Source organism: Bos mutus, chromosome 1, assembly GCF_027580195.1.
Source record: "Bos mutus isolate GX-2022 chromosome 1, NWIPB_WYAK_1.1, whole genome shotgun sequence".
NCBI lineage: Eukaryota > Metazoa > Chordata > Mammalia > Artiodactyla > Bovidae > Bos > Bos mutus.
Genome location: NC_091617.1, coordinates 109,998,474 through 110,014,193, shown reverse-complemented (window position 1 = coordinate 110,014,193; position 15,720 = coordinate 109,998,474). Strand labels below are relative to the sequence as shown.

The window sequence follows — 15,720 nt, the reverse complement described above, 5'->3', positions numbered from 1 at the left end:
TTTTAGAGTCACCCACCAGTTGGTCTACATACATTATCTCATGTCAAGTTTTGGAAGAATTCCACAGGATCAATACATCCTCACTTCACAGATGGAGAATGGGATATTCAGGGAAACAAACTCGACCTGTAGCTTTCATAGTCAGTTCTGTGCCAAGGATCCAGGAAATAAGAGAGAGAGAGCTGTCTGTGTACTGTGGGCTAAATAATAATGATGGTTTCAACATGGAAAGCCGGAGAAGGCAATGGCAACCCACTCCAGTACTCTTGCCTGGAAAATCCCATGAACGGACGAGCCTGGTAGGCTGCAGTCCATGGGGTCGCTAAGAGTCGGACACGACTGAGCGACTAAGCACACAGCACAGCACAGCACAGCATCTGGGGTGAGGCCCTAGGACCTGCATTTCTAACAGGTTCCCAGGGGCTGCTGCTAGTGGTCCAGGCGCCACCCTTTAGCACTAGCAGGGTAGACAAGCACAGCGACCCTAAACCCAGGCTGCACATGCAATCACCTGGGTTGAGTTTTTAAAATCTCGATGCCTGGCTTCACCCCCAGAGATTCTGATATAATAGACCTTCTGTGGAGCCCGGGTAGTGTCGTTTTCCAAGCTCCCCAGGTCCTTTCGTGTGAGAGCCACTCGTGCTGAAGCTTCCTGGAAAAGCGGGGAGTCAGGGCAGAGGGAACCACATTCAGTCCTGAACTGCCAGATTGAATTAGTTTGTCTGTCTGCATGTCCTTTCCCAGAGGCGGGTGGAAGCAATGCACTAGATGAGCTTCCTAACGTCATTTTCCCCACTCAGAATTGATGCTCTGACTGGGATGCTTTAAAAATGCATTTCCCTGGTTGTCAAGTAAAAGCTTTTAGACACCCATTGATTTTTTTTTTTCTTAACAATGCTGCCCTCTAGTGTCCTTTAGTAGAATCGTGTTAAAAACCCACCTCAGCTATCAGTACAGTGACTTCCTGTTAGAGAGCTAAATAACTTGGGGGATTTTTCTCTAACTTTAAAAAAAATTGAACAAATTTAATATGCATTAAACTAAATTTTACTTTGTGGCCACATGGATCTCCATCTGCTGGCTCTCCATTCTCTGCATTCCTCCCTGGATTCTGTGCAGCAGCCTCCTCCTCCCAGAGTCCTCTGCATTCCACCAGCCCTTCTCTGCAGAGTCAGCAGCCAGACTTATCGGGGAGCAAAGAAATCGCCCTCAACTAAAGTGCCTGGGGCATGGGGGCATCTTGCATAGGCTCTTCCACACTCAGAATTGTTCTTTCTCGCCTTTTCCTCACTTTGTACCTCGTTTTCACTTGATTGAGAGTTTATTGTGTGCTATGCTGTACTGTGCTTAAGCTCAGTCGTGTCCAGCTCTTTGCAACACTATGGACTGTAGCCTGCCAGGCTCCTCTGTCCATGAGATTCTCCAGGCAAGAATACTGGAGTGGGTTGCCATGCCCTCCTTCAGAGGCTGTTCGTGATCCAGAGATCAAACCCATGTCTCTTACATTTCCTGCATTGACAGGCAGCTTCTTTACCACCAGCACCACCATTCATCAAACAGGGTCTCCCCTGTCTTCCTATGATGACTTCTCCAAACCTCCCAGGGTCGTGCCATCTTGCTTGAAGCAGCATCCTTCCCACTGCAGGGGTTTTGTCCTCCGTCTCACTCTGTCCAGTCTCTCCCTCTCCATTCTCCCCAATCTCCTAGCCCACATCCTCAGTTAAATCCTCTATCTAGATTACTCTCAATGGCATACAGGCTTTCTCTTGCATCTTTCAGTTTTAAAATAAAAATCTCCTTTATCCTAAATACCCACTTTAACTGCTGCCCTCTTTCTCTGCTCCATTCATTTCCTAACTTGAGTCCACCCAGGTTGTCTCTAATACCTTTCCTTCCTCATGCCCAGTCTTCAGTCAGCTCCAGCCTGGCCTTGGTCCAAACGCACCAAGGACACTGACAACACTCTTTCCAGGCTCTTCGTTGACCTCCAGCGTTCTGGCCTTTCTGATTCAAATGCTCACATGTTCCAATCTTTGGGCACAGGTCCTCCTGCAAGCCCTCTCCATTCTTGATTCCAAACGTCCCCACTCTGGCTTCCTTCCTACTCCTCTGGCTGCCAATGACCCAGAACCCCACAGTGTACTCTTCCCAACTCCTGCTTTGGCTCTTCGAAACTCTTTTGTTTTCTCTGGGCAGACTTCCCTTACATAGTCTCATTCACTCATGGATTTAAATACAATTAATAGACTGTTGATGAACAAATAGCTCACCTTCAGCCCAGGTTGCTCACATATCATTATCCAGTTATCTCTACTTGACATCACCCCTCTGTCTCTCACAGGCATCTCTATTTTTGGCATGTCCTAGATGACTGGATGGCATCACTGACTCGATGGATATGAGTTTGGGTAAACTCCAGGAGTTGATGATGGACAGGGAGGCCTGGTGTGCTGCGATTCATGGGGTCGCAAAGAGTAGGACACGACTGAGCGACTGAACTGAACTGAACTGAACTGATGAAGGACCCTGACTCTTCCTTCCAAACCTGTTCCTCCCTCAAGCTTCCTTGATTCCTCCTTTTCCTCACTTGCCACATACAGTCCTTGGGGATTCTATCCACAAAACAGATTTTGATCCGTTCATGTCTGTCTTTGCTACCACCTCCTGATTTCAAGCCCCTTATCTCCTTCCAGGAATGCTACAGTAAACCTCCTAATGATCTTCCTGCTTCCTCCAGCCCTCGCCTCACAGCATGGTCAGATGGTGTTCTGAAATATATACTGCATCATCATTCCCTTACTTAGAAATATTAGTGACTTCCCATCAAGCCCTGAATAACAAACACTGTTTGCCCTCTGCCAGCTTCATCGTGTAGCCCTGCCTTCCTTCCTGACTCAGCTTCCTCCACCATGGCTTACAGATTGTGGGTTCACCAAGCTCTGTCCGGCCCCAGGGCCTTGTCACATGCTGCCTAGAATGTTCTTCCCTTGTTTTTCACCTGACTGGTGCCTTTTTATTTTGTATGCCTAGACATTACTTCTTCCTTGACCAACTATATATGTCTTCCTTCTCATTCCTGATCTCAGCCCCCTATTTGCTTTCTTCATAACACATTACATTTTGTGGTAACCCTAAACTCCCTGAGTCCAGGAGCTTTGTATCTATCTTACTCACAGATGAACCTAGTGCCTGGCAAATATTAGGCTGTTAGTACATTACAGGAAATAAGGGAATGAAGGAATGGGAAGCGTCACAACCTCCACTGCACCCTACCTGCTGTTGTCAAGACCTTGGTGACTCCCACATGGCCAAGCCACTGGACCACGTCCTGTGCTCATCTTACTTGATTATGGAATAGAGACAGGGGAGCATCTTGGGTTCATTTATTCCCTATTAACCTGTTAGTGTTTACCAACAAGTTTGATTCGCCACAATATCTCCAGCACCCAGTACAGCAGACTCCTCATAAATCCTGTTGGTTGAATGAATATCTCAGCTCTGAATGAAACGGGATGTGAAAGGAAAGGGTAGTACAACGATGGAGAGTTCCAAAGAGAGAATACTTAGGGGCAGATATTTAAGGAATGGCTTTGAATTTCCAGAAATGTTAGCACACGTATTCATTTCTATTTAAAGACAAGAAAAATGTTTCATGTAACTTTTTGTGTCTCGTTTGCTCTGTAAAGGAAGAACTATCTTCATAGATTTGGTTGTTGAGTAATAAATTGATATTTAGGAGTCTTTCTCCAAGAAGGAAAAATATTTTCTTTACATGCCGAATTCTACCTCTGTTGGGTAGACTCTGGTGAGTAAAACATTCCCATCTTCCAAACAAAGACCAAGGGCAATTTAAAATGCTTTATGTAAGTCAAACAAGCAAGGAAGCTAGGACCCTAACCCTCACTGTCTCATTCCAAATCCTGTCCCTGATCAATTAAGACAGTGCTTGCTGGTGAGAAATAAAATAACACAAATACTCAATTAAAGTTTGAGACAAGGATTTGATTCTGCTGAAGGACATGTAACCTACCAGGTATTATCAGCAGGGTAAGAAAAGCCCATGACCTGCAACCCCTTGAAAATGTGAAATGACCTGGCATCCTGGGTGTTTGGCTGACCTGGTTTGTAGAAGAAACCCAACCATGTCTGTGACTTTTCACTCAATTTAACTTGAGGCTCTCCATGCTCTCTGGTTCTGTAAAATATTGGCTGGTTCCAAGAGGATTAGCTCAACTCCACCCCTCTGGGAAGAGATTCATTTTCCTGTTTAGGAAATGTGATGTCAAGCTGAAAGAGGCTGATGAGCAAACAGGGTGGGGCCACATGGAGGTCCAGGTGAAATGCATGACATGGGTGTCTTAGAATGAAGTTTGGTCCAAAGTAGTCAAGGACAGGGTGTGCCAGTGTGGGCTGGGAGCCGTTGGGGCTTCAGCTGTTTGTTCAGCATTTAGTATGTTTATCTTTCTGCTAAACACATTGTTATTGAGTCATCTCTATTAAACAACCCTGCGTGAGGCTTAGCTCTGTAAATCCAACATACAAAGGCAGGACTTCTATCCTCAATGACCTTCCATTCTACAAAGTCAAAACAAATGCTTTCTCTTACTTCTCACTTTAGTGAGCAAGGTACCCAGGTTCTGAAAGAGGTGAATCATGTATTCTTTTATCTGGCCAGGAACACTGAAGCAATAAAAGTAAAGGAAGAACTTAAGGTGGTCACTCTTTTTTTAATATCATTTCATATTGTTGCTGCAAACTGAAAATGGAAAGTCAATTTACCCAAAAAGTACCATCCACCTCCAAACCATCAATATTTTACGTTAGACTATTATGCTATCACCAGTGTCAAGGTAATTATACTAATCCAACAAATAATTGCATTAAACATCTAAGCTTTGGGCAGGAAAAGAAAAAAAATACTATATAACTTTGAAAAATATATGTAATGCTATCTCTTTGGCTTTCCATAGAAATTGTTCGTGCCATGACACATGTGATAAACCAAGGAATGGCCATGTACTGGGGAACTTCTCGCTGGAGTGCCATGGAGATCATGGTAATTCCATTTCCATTTTTAAATGACCATTGAGTACCTATTTTTATTTGTCAGACATCATGTATAAGTTGTAAGACCTTTTGCAAACTTTCTTCACAATCACAATGGCACCAGAATTCTATGATCAATTTCATCATTGGATATGGGGGCGGGCGGTGGATCTTATCAGCTCAGAATACAACATGGAGGGTGCAGGTCTCTAACAGGAATCGTGTTTTAGCATGTTCTTTGGTAGTAGTTTGGTAGTAAGAGAGTACAATTCTCAGCTAATGAGACATATGACACAATATTCCAGGTTTTTTTTTTTTTTTTGACGTATTAAATAATGGTACTGTTCATAACATGCTAATTATAGATCATTTTTATATTATATATTAGTTAAGTTTTATTTCTTTAGGAACCTAGAAATAGTCAAACTATGTTTTCTTTGTAATAGTTCTTAATTCACACTTTGACTAATTTTCCCTGGACTTTACTCATTCCAAAACCTCCCAAAAAATAATTTCCTGATTTGGTATTTCTTAGTGAAATTGATGGTCATAACTTTGCTTATTATTTGACAATCTAGATTTTCTTGGTTTGTATTGATTTCACTAAAATGAATTTTTTTCATGCATACAGACTTATTTCTCATCAGAAATAAATTCAGTTGCAATTGTATTTCACCTTAGGAAGCCTACTCTGTAGCAAGACAATTCAACATGATCCCACCAGTCTGTGAACAAGCTGAATACCACCTTTTCCAGAGAGAGAAAGTAGAGGTTCAGCTACCAGAGCTCTACCATAAAATAGGTAATCTTCACAATCAAATTGACTCATTATCTTTAATAAGAGGATCAGGGATCCAGAAAAAAAAAAAAAAGGTGTGACTGAAATGCTTTCCTAAATGTTCCTAATTAATGTAGGGATTGTCAGCACTATGCATTCCAGAAACTAGAAGAAATCAAAAGGACTTGTATGCAATCTCTGGAGTATCACTCATGAAAGCCAAGCAGAGCTGGCAGACAAGCTGTTCTCAGTAGGTGTTCAAAAAAATGCATGTAGAATGAAAGGAAGAAATAATGAATAAACCTGTTTTTCATAGGGTAGTTGCTCTAGCCAAGAATGCATCTCTGAGTGGGTTTCCCCAAAATGATGGATTTATACATCTGTATCTCCTACTCTGCCTGGAACTGAGTCAGAAGGGGAATTCAAGAATGGCAGACAAGCCAGGGACACATGTTTGTGTAGGTACACATGATGCCAAAGGGAGGGAAAATATATATATACAACATGTACACAAGAATTTCGGATATCAGAAAACTTAAGCCACATTTTCAGGCATATTTATCGAAACAGGTTCCAGAGAAACTTTTTTGTAAGAAATGGGGGTTTACGTGAGTGGGGAAAGTGCTGGGTAAGAAAACAAGGATAAGAAAAGTCCGACAACAGAACAGTGGTTGTTACGGCTATCACCATGTGCTCACTGTGTTCTCTGTGCACCGGGCACGGTGCTCCTCCTCCGACCAGGCACTGTTGAGGCACTGCGTGAACAAGCGAAGCACTGCATTTTTGTGCAAGCAAAAGTGCTTATCGCTGAGTGTAAAAAGAAATGTAAATTTGGGGCATCAGGAAGCTCTGGATAAGCCACATTTTCAGGCTTGATTGTATGCCCTCCTCCCCATCACCAACAGTGCACAGTTGATGGGCTTATATTAATAAAAATGAAGCACACAGTTTGTAAATGCCTAAACTTTAATGGAATGATTTATGCTGATATTAACTCATATATATCTGGCCAGCTTTTCCCCATAACTAACCAGGTCCTTTCTGAATACCCACTCACTTTTGATCCCAGTTTGCAGAAGTAACTTTTTAAGGTTTCTTTTCTTCTATAGGAGTTGGAGCAATGACATGGTCTCCACTGGCTTGTGGAATCATCTCAGGAAAATATGGAAACGGGGTGCCTGAAAGTTCTAGGGCTTCGCTGAAGGTATTTTCCTCCACCTCTAGGAAAGAGTCTGGGCATGGGAACGAGGGAGAAAAGGAAACTGAACAGAAGAGCCCAGCAGCAGCCTGAGGCTTCCTGGCTCAGGCCGAGTGTGGCCTCAGCCTGGCAGGCGTCCCCTGGCAGTCCCCCAGCCCTCTGGAGGGCCCTGCTTCTGGTCAGGCTTCAATGCAGAAAGCTCCCCTCCTCTGCGGACCGGGAGAGATGCCCAGTGACCTGGTTGGATTCGTAGGACTCAATTTCCTACATTTATTTATTCTTATATTAAAGAAGGCATTTCATTCCTCCTTTGACACAGACGGAAATGTAAAATCCATCTTCTATATAAGAGGATCTCATTTTACTTTTCTTAACAAAATTTAAGGCATGGAGGTTTAATCCATATAGGGCAAACTGGTTGTACTGAGTAGGTTTGAGGTTGGTTGACACTTCTTAATATGTGAAGGTGGGGGTTAAGGAGGGAAGGTTTGGGGCAGATACAGAGCCAAGCATCTGTCACTGAGGCTCAGGGCTGGCATTTGCAGAAATCAACTCCAGTTGCTGAGTCTTGCCGCTTGAATTCTTCTCTGAAGAGTAAAGATATTCAAGATCACTGACATAAAATTAACCTCCATTCAGAACATCTTGATGATTAATTTATTGGAGAGTACTCCAAACATCTCTCCTTGTTAATAACAACATGTCTGTTTTTAAAAACTTGAGAGAATGTGTAATAACATTAGAATCACAAATTACTCTGTAATGTCAAGGGAGAGGGAATATTGGCATTTTTAAAATTCACACTTGCCAAACGCCCCCAAAAGGAAGCAGAAGTCTGACACAGCCTCTTGCTTCCATCAGCACAAAGTCAGCACAAGGACAGCTCAAGTTAAGCCTGAACTACCAACACTTTAATCAGTGTGGCTGGAACCACTGTGTGCTTCCCGTCAGGACCTTCTCCAGACTCTAGGTCTATCACTTTTCTTTCTGCTCTAACAGTTGACCTCTTAGTGTGTTTGTTCTCTAAGATAATATACATATTTCCTAAAACATGGTGACATGGTCCTGCTTCTAGCTTTGTATTATTACACTGATTATCCTAAAATATTAAATATGGTCTTGTGTCTGAAAAAGTCAAAAGTTTTAAATAAGTTAGCAAAGGAAAACTAAAAGCATTTTAGGAAAGAAGGGATAAAAGGAGGATGGCAAGAAAAGCACTGGAATTGTGATTTTAGCTGAGCACCTACTGCTTGCCAAGCACTGGGATAAGCGTGTGTTTGTTTTTTACCTCCTTTTATCCTCACAAAGATAAATGGATACAAATGGCTTTTAGTCAGTTGTAGCTAAGGATGTTAAGTTTCTTACATTCTTTCAGAGACTTTCTGAAAAACTCAAAGTGTTTCCATATACGTGGGGTGTTTGTTCTCAGACTATCCTTATAAGAGGGTAAACCTTTTCCAGATGCAGAAACTGAGAACAAAGATATTAGATAACAATCCAAGGGCATAAACTCATAATAAAGTTAGCAGTAGAACCCAGGTCTCCTGACTCTCAGTTCTTCTCCCTAAAGGCATTTTTGTTTCCCTTCAAATTAATGTTTTTAAATGAGGAAGAAGTAGCAGCGCTGTATTTGGAGTATATGATTGACTGATCTCCATCACTGTTTGAGAAAAGGCTACAAATAGCTGAAAACCTGCTTAAAATGCACTAACTAAAGGGGAGATGCAGAATATTTGAAGGTAGCTAAGCCCAAAAGCAACTCAAAAAATATTTCTTGTTGTTGACTTTTCAGCATTTTTTGAAGCATCCTTAACAATAAGCATTAAAGAGTCTCCAAAGGTAAAAGGAAGCCAGTCCCAAAGCACACGTCTTAATTCATCAGCCTAAGTGCTTTCTTGACTAATATATGTACACTTAGAAAAGCCACTTGAGTAAAGCAAAAATTAATGCCACTAATAATCATGTTATGTGTGTGTGTATCTCTCTCTCTCTCTCAACCTTAAGAGTGAGCGAGAATTGTAATAGTAAAAACATTTTTTAAAAAAATGGATTATGTTGGCCTTGAGGCACTCGGGCTACGGCCCCAGTGATGGCCCATCTTATGGCCGCTACTACGGCCTGGGGGTGGAGATGTGCCGGTGCCTCCGCTTCCGCCCATCTACTCCCCGTGCCCCGAGCCTCCCCAGCCTCCCATTTCCTGGCGGGGGCGCGGGGGCGGCCCGGCGGAGACCACCTGGCCGGGGGAAGGCGGAGGAGGCAATGGCTACTAAGCGTCTGGAGGCGCCAGGTCAGAGCCTGGTCGTGCTGGCGGAGGCCACCAGGAGTAGCCACCATATCCTAGTTACAATTCTAACTATTGGAATGCTGCTGCCCGACCTCCGGCTCCTCACCCAAGTACATTCCCTGGAAGATCGGAAATGCAAAGCCAGTTTGAATTCTTATACAAATAGGGGATATGGCCCACCATATCCCACTGGCCCCGGGACAAATACTGCCTCATACCCTGGGGCCTATTACACACCTGGGTATGCTCAGACCAATTACTCCACAGAGGTTCCAAGCACTTACCGTTCACCTGGCAACAGCCCAACCCCAGTCTCCCGTTGGATGTACCCCCAGCAGGACCGCCACCCCCACAGCCTAAGGACTCCTCCTACACCTACAGCGAACCAGATCAAGACATGAGCCAGCACAACTTTCCTTGCAGTGTCCATCAGTACGGCAGTCCTCGGGATCAGTGAACAATGACAGTGCGGAGCTTTTGGATTCCCAGGTCCAGTATAGTGCTGAGCCTCATCTGTACGGTAATGCCACCTACGAACATCCCTGCACTCAAGACGAGGGTAATCATCTTGCTGAAGAGTGTTTATCTTCAGATGAAGGGACTCCCCCAAGCATTAAAAAAATCATACATGTGCTGGAGAAGGTCCAGTATCTTGAGCAAGTAGAAGAGTTCATAGGAAAAAAGACAGACAAAGCCTACTGGCTTCTGGAAGAGATGCTAATCAAGGAACTTCTGGAACTGGATTCAGTTGAAACTGGGGGCCAGGACTCCGTCCAGCAGGCCAGGAAAGAGGTGGTTTGTAAAATCCAGGCCATACTGGAAAAATTGGTGGGGAAAGGGATTATGAAGGGATTTAGAACAAAGGAGAAGCCTGTTACTAACTCAACCAAAGAACTCTTGATTTTGGTTAATTACCCTCCTTTTGAAATTCCTGTTGATGACAAGAAGCAATATATTCCAACTTTCCTTTGATAGAAAGCTTGAAAAACTGGTAAAGGACTTGGAAGAACAGTTGGGTTATGAGTTGTTTTCAGACCAGTGAATGTAATAGGGAGCTCTTGGGTTATTGGTAATCCCAAGTAGATTCTCCCCGTAAGAAATATATGGGTGTCCTTGGCAAGCTGCTTCTTATCAGCAGGAGGGGAATTCACCTTATCTAACAGGCTCCTCAGAAACCTACAGAATAAGACTGGATGTTCTTTGGACAGGCTCTGTTTTTTTAAAACATCTGGATAACTTGTCACATTTTTATACATTGTAACTGCTTTCACCATACACTTTGTGTGTAAATTACAGCTTGGACTTTAGCCCCCTTGGACCTCTGTTTTGTTTTGTTATTTGCAGTTCACAAATATAGTATGATTATCTTAAAAAAAAAAAAAAAAAGCTAGGCAAATAGATAAATAAAATGGCAACTTTGACCTTCCCCCAAAATAGAATGGTTGGTATTTCACAATGGCTATTTTAAGTTACACCAATAAAGTAAAGATGCTAATATTTTATTTCAGTTGTAAACACTGAACTGTTAGGTATTTAATACTCAGTTTATTTATCCTATCTTTTAGAAAGTAATACTACCCATGTGGCTTTCTGGGAGACTGCATGTGGCCCACCACTGTTACAAAGACTTCTAAATCAGTGTCATCGGCACTGACTTCACTGCTGAGCTGAACACCACTACTTCTTCGTGTCTATTAGACACCTCCACATGGCTATCCTACGGGCATCTGACATGCCTAATGGAATCTATCCACACTCCCCAAAACCTGCCCAGAATCCTCAGTTAACAGTGCCTCCACCCGTCCCTTGGTCACCCCAGCCTGAAGCCAAGGCTTATCTCAGTCTACCTCTCCTCCTCCCTAAGTCTTATCCAGCAGGACACCAACTCCTCCAGTCCACATCCTGACCTCAGTGGTCCTTCCCTTGCACCGCCCTTGTTTAGATCATCATCATTTCTTTCCTGGTTTGCCACAATAACCTCCCATCTAGACTCTGATTCACCCCTCTTTTTCAACTGCCCACCAGTTATCTACTATCCATATTAATTATGTGACCAAATATCTTTCTAAAAGATTAATCTGACTATCTCATAACCCTACCCTAAATCCTTAATGACTTCCCAATATTGATTATATGACATAACCTAAAAACCCACAGAAGAGTGTTCAAGGAAATACTCTTGGGATCTTAATTGAGCCTATTTTTCCATTCTTCTCTCTCCCCAAATCATATTAGTTCATTTTTTCACCCAAATGCACTGTACTTGTTTTTGCCTCCCAGAAACGCCCTTCTTTTTCTCTGGCTGTGGAAAGCCATCTCTAAAGACAAAGCTTGGTTGTCTTCACTCTGTGAAGCCTATCTTTACTTTGCAAAACTTCAGTTATTGGTACCTTCCTCTAACATTCCACAAACACTTCTTACAGTCTTAGAATCCTCTGACTGCAAGCAACAAAATGCAATTCAACTTTATTTAATCAAAGAAGGGAGCACATAGACAGATACTCCCTGGGAAAGATGGAGTGGGATGGCTTCAGGGGTGACTCTATCCATAAATCTGCCCATTTTCAGGACTCTCCATCTCCTCTGTTTCTCTCCACACGTGTCAATTTCAGCGACTACAAATGGGTCTTCCTCACGAGCCCAGGAACAAGAATGCTAGTGACTGCCAGGCTTACATCCTTAAAGGCATATAACCTGAGAGAAAAGAGAATTTTTTTTAACAGCTTCGGAACAGAGAAGACTGGCCAAGCTTGGGTCATATGCCAAGCTAGCAGACCAATGACAGGGGCCAAAGGACAAGGTGCTGTGCCTCGTTCGTGTCTTGCACTGATGGTGGGGTATTTCCCATAAAGAAGCAGTGCAAACATAGCTTCTGAGGAAATCACTGAGGGGGCACCCCAACTACAAAACACTTCTCCAGTTACCAGACAATGATTCATGAATACCTTTGGGATAGAAACTGAAACTTACTCACATAACTCACCACAGAGCCTGGCACATGATAGGTACTCAACAGTTGTTTCCTGAATGAATACAATAAGCCATAACCAAGGATCAACAATGTCTGATCAAGAGACCAGGTGAAGTGAAGTGAAGTGAAAGTCACTCAGTCGTGTCCGGCTCTTTGCAACCCCATGGACTGTATAGTCCATGGAATTCTCCAGGCCAGAATACTGGAGTGGGTAGCCTTTCCCTTCTCCAGGGGATCTTCCCAACCCAGGGATCGAACCCAGGTCTCCCGCATTGCAGGCAGATTCTTTACCAGCTGAGCCACAAGGGAAGCCCAAGAATACTGGAGTGGGTAGCCTGTCCCTTCTCCAGTGGATCTTCCCAACCCAGGAATGGAACTGGGGATTCCTGCATTGCAGGCAGATTCTTTACCAACTGAACTATCAGAGACCAAGTGAGCAGCTTTTAAATAAAAAGTTTAAATATAAATGAAAAGTGCAATAAGATTTATGGACAGTTCTTCCCTATTAGGAAAATACATTATAGAAAAAAAAAAAAAAACAGAAAAATATATACCTTTTTGTCAAAGGGAAAGAAGAAACATGCCAACATAGGTGGAGCAAAGGAATGGGGAGAGGGACAGTCCAAGAACTCCAGGTGTTCACATTAAGAAACTAAGGATATTTCCACATTATGGTACAATTTCAGAAGGAAACATTTTAGCACCAGCATTTTACCTAGAGATTTTTACCTCAATAATGAAGACTTTGCTGCTCTTTTGAGCCAAAGACTTCAATTGTTCAGCTAGAAATAGTCAATGATCTTGAATGCTAAATTAGGCCCACTAATGAAATGTGACTGATTCTGACCATGACTTTACAGTTGCTGCCCAAGTTCCAGGCTGGGATTAACTGACAGCCAACCGAGGTGTTTGGGGCGTATCTCACAGACTATTCCCATCCTGTTACGGTTACCTATAAAATGGCAGTCACAGAGATAATGGCCACAGCATTAGAAGATGGCAAAGAAACAGGCTTTAGGAAATTTTAAAGAATTTTGTGACTTATGTATAAAAGTAATAGCTCAGTAATCTATTGAGAAGAAGGCTCATTCAGTTGTTCCTTTGGCAAATATTTACTGAGTGTCTAGTCAGTGCTGAGCCCTGTGCTGAGGACTGAGGAGACAGATGAATGAAACAGTCTCAACCCTAAGGAGTAACTCAGGGACTTGGTAGAGACAGACATGAGAAGGGGTGAATTATGAAACTATGTGGAATCCACAAGCCCTATGTGATACACATGGGGCTGCCAGTCGAGTCATACTGCATTAAGGAGGAAGTGTCTGCATTCAATCTGAAAAACTGAAGACAACTATCTTTACTGTGTGGAATCCTGGTTTCTCAGATCCTTTCCTCATCACCATATTGGCTGAGCCCCTCCTCTGTGTCAACCACTGTGTCAAGACTGGAGATGCTGACACGAACAAGAAGCCATCCCTGCCTTCCACTTGGTTAGAAAGAACAATCAGCATGTAAATAAGTCACTGGAGGAATAGCATTAAGCAATATAATAGGAGTGGAAGATGAAATTTCATCTTTTGATTCATGGCAGTCCACAAGCTGGGTTTATTATTGCATACAACCACACCTATGGTCAATCTTCTTACCAAAAACACTGGTTCACTTCCATATTTAATTGAAATTTTAGTTAAGCTTCATCTCCTCCCTATGCAAACATTTTCCCATTTCTAAAACCGTTAAAGCTATTTATTTCCAAAACACATTTGTTTCCTTTGGTTTGCAGAAAGCAGTGTAAATACTATGCATCTACTTTTACAAAACCCTAACCTGCTTCTGTTTCCCAGTGATTAGAGCAAGATTTATGTTGAGGGTAGAGAGAAAAGTACTCAATAAATGGATGTTTGGTATTTGTTATTTTTAGAAATCTTCCTCTCAGAGCTTCCATGGTGGCTCAGTGGCAAAGAATCTGCCCGCCATTGCAGGAGACCCAGGTTCGATCCCTGGTCCAGGAAGATCCCACATGCCACCTGGCAACTAAGCCCATGGGCCGTAACTACCGAACCTGTGCTCCAGAGCCCAGGAGCTGAAATTACTGAGTCCACATGCCACAGCTACTGACATCCCACATCCTAGAGCCCGTGCTCCGCGATAAGAGAAGCCACCACAATGAGAAGCCTGCACAAAGCAACGAAGACCCGGCACAGCCAAAGATTAAAAAAAGAAATTTAGAGAAGAAATCTTCCTCTCATTATGGAGTGTGTATGTAATGCAGACATTACATTCACACACGCACACACACTCAACACACATATCCAACTTGTAACTCAATCTTAAGAATAAAAATGTGTTGCAGATAATAAGATTTCAAAAACTGGAATTTCATAAGATTGATAAGTCAGTCAATTATTCTTTATGTGTGTGGTATATACTAAAACCTGAGGAACTCTCCTAGTAGTAAAAAGCAATAACTCAAGAGAGTTTTGGCTATTGGTTTTCAAGCTTTTTTTTTTCATTTCAATAACAGACATACTGGTCCCTTGAAAGATGTGAATAGATTGAAATGAGGATGGGTGATATTTTTCCCCTTGAGGACTGTACAAGTAAGTTCAGGGACTTTCTGATGTACCCAGCATGCTGCCCGGGAAGTGTTGATTGCCCTTAACTGTCCACCTCATCACTGCTGGCACCAGCCATCACCTCGAGAGAGATGCCCCAGGCTGTGCTTCCTCCTGGAAGAAGCTGAGGTCTCTGGAGCTGAGACTGGGAAAACTCTTGGCCATTTTGCTAAGTAAACTTAACAAAAGGAGCCAGACCATAAGCCCCTGAGATCTAGGAGGAGAACAAAACTGGGTGTGCTTATTCTTCCTTCTTTTCATATCTGCAAAATCATTCCAGAAATCATAACAAAACAATGTGGTTGCCTTTTTCTTTGGAAATACTGTCTTGTAATGATGAAAAAAATACTTGAAAGCCAGCAGCCTACTGAAATCACGTGGGTGGAGATTTGGTGATGACTGCCCAGCTTTCTGCTGCCTTTGAGACGGAAAAGGTCTGTGGTGGCAACTGTGTCACCACACACACAGTGGAGGAAGTCAACTTTGCCACACAGGGGACGGTTCTTATTATTGTCACTAAAACAGACTAACATTCTTACAAATATTCTTTTCCTTTGGGTGTTGCTGTACAGTGCTAGTTTTGTACATAAGAGTCTGTTGCTCCTTGTTTCATAGTAAGAGCAGAACCTTCTAAAAAATAGGGCATTGAGAAGTTCTAAAAGATTTCTTTCCTTACATTTAGGAAATAAGGCACACTTTATAGGCTACATCAGAGTCACCTCGTCTTATAGGTTTTAAAGATTAGTTTCCCATTTACCTTTATAAGCATCCTTGCCTTTTTAAGTTTCAAACATTATACAAACATGTAATACACATTTGGGAAAGTCTTTA

General features: G+C 42.7%; 1 protein-coding gene and 1 pseudogene across 2 annotated transcripts in view; both read left to right on the top strand.

The window, feature by feature from the left end:
- KCNAB1 (potassium voltage-gated channel subfamily A regulatory beta subunit 1) overlaps positions 1-15,720 on the top strand; it is a 445,278-nt gene that overhangs the window by 417,227 nt on the left and 12,331 nt on the right. For both annotated transcript variants that reach the window (XM_005896620.3, XM_005896621.2), the window contains exons 9-11: positions 4,971-5,056; positions 5,728-5,848; positions 6,934-7,028. In XM_005896620.3, the coding sequence (XP_005896682.1) occupies positions 4,971-5,056; positions 5,728-5,848; positions 6,934-7,028 (302 nt within the window). The remainder of the gene's footprint in view (positions 1-4,970; positions 5,057-5,727; positions 5,849-6,933; positions 7,029-15,720) is intronic.
- On the top strand, positions 8,862-10,311 carry LOC138988542 (BAG family molecular chaperone regulator 4 pseudogene; annotated as a pseudogene).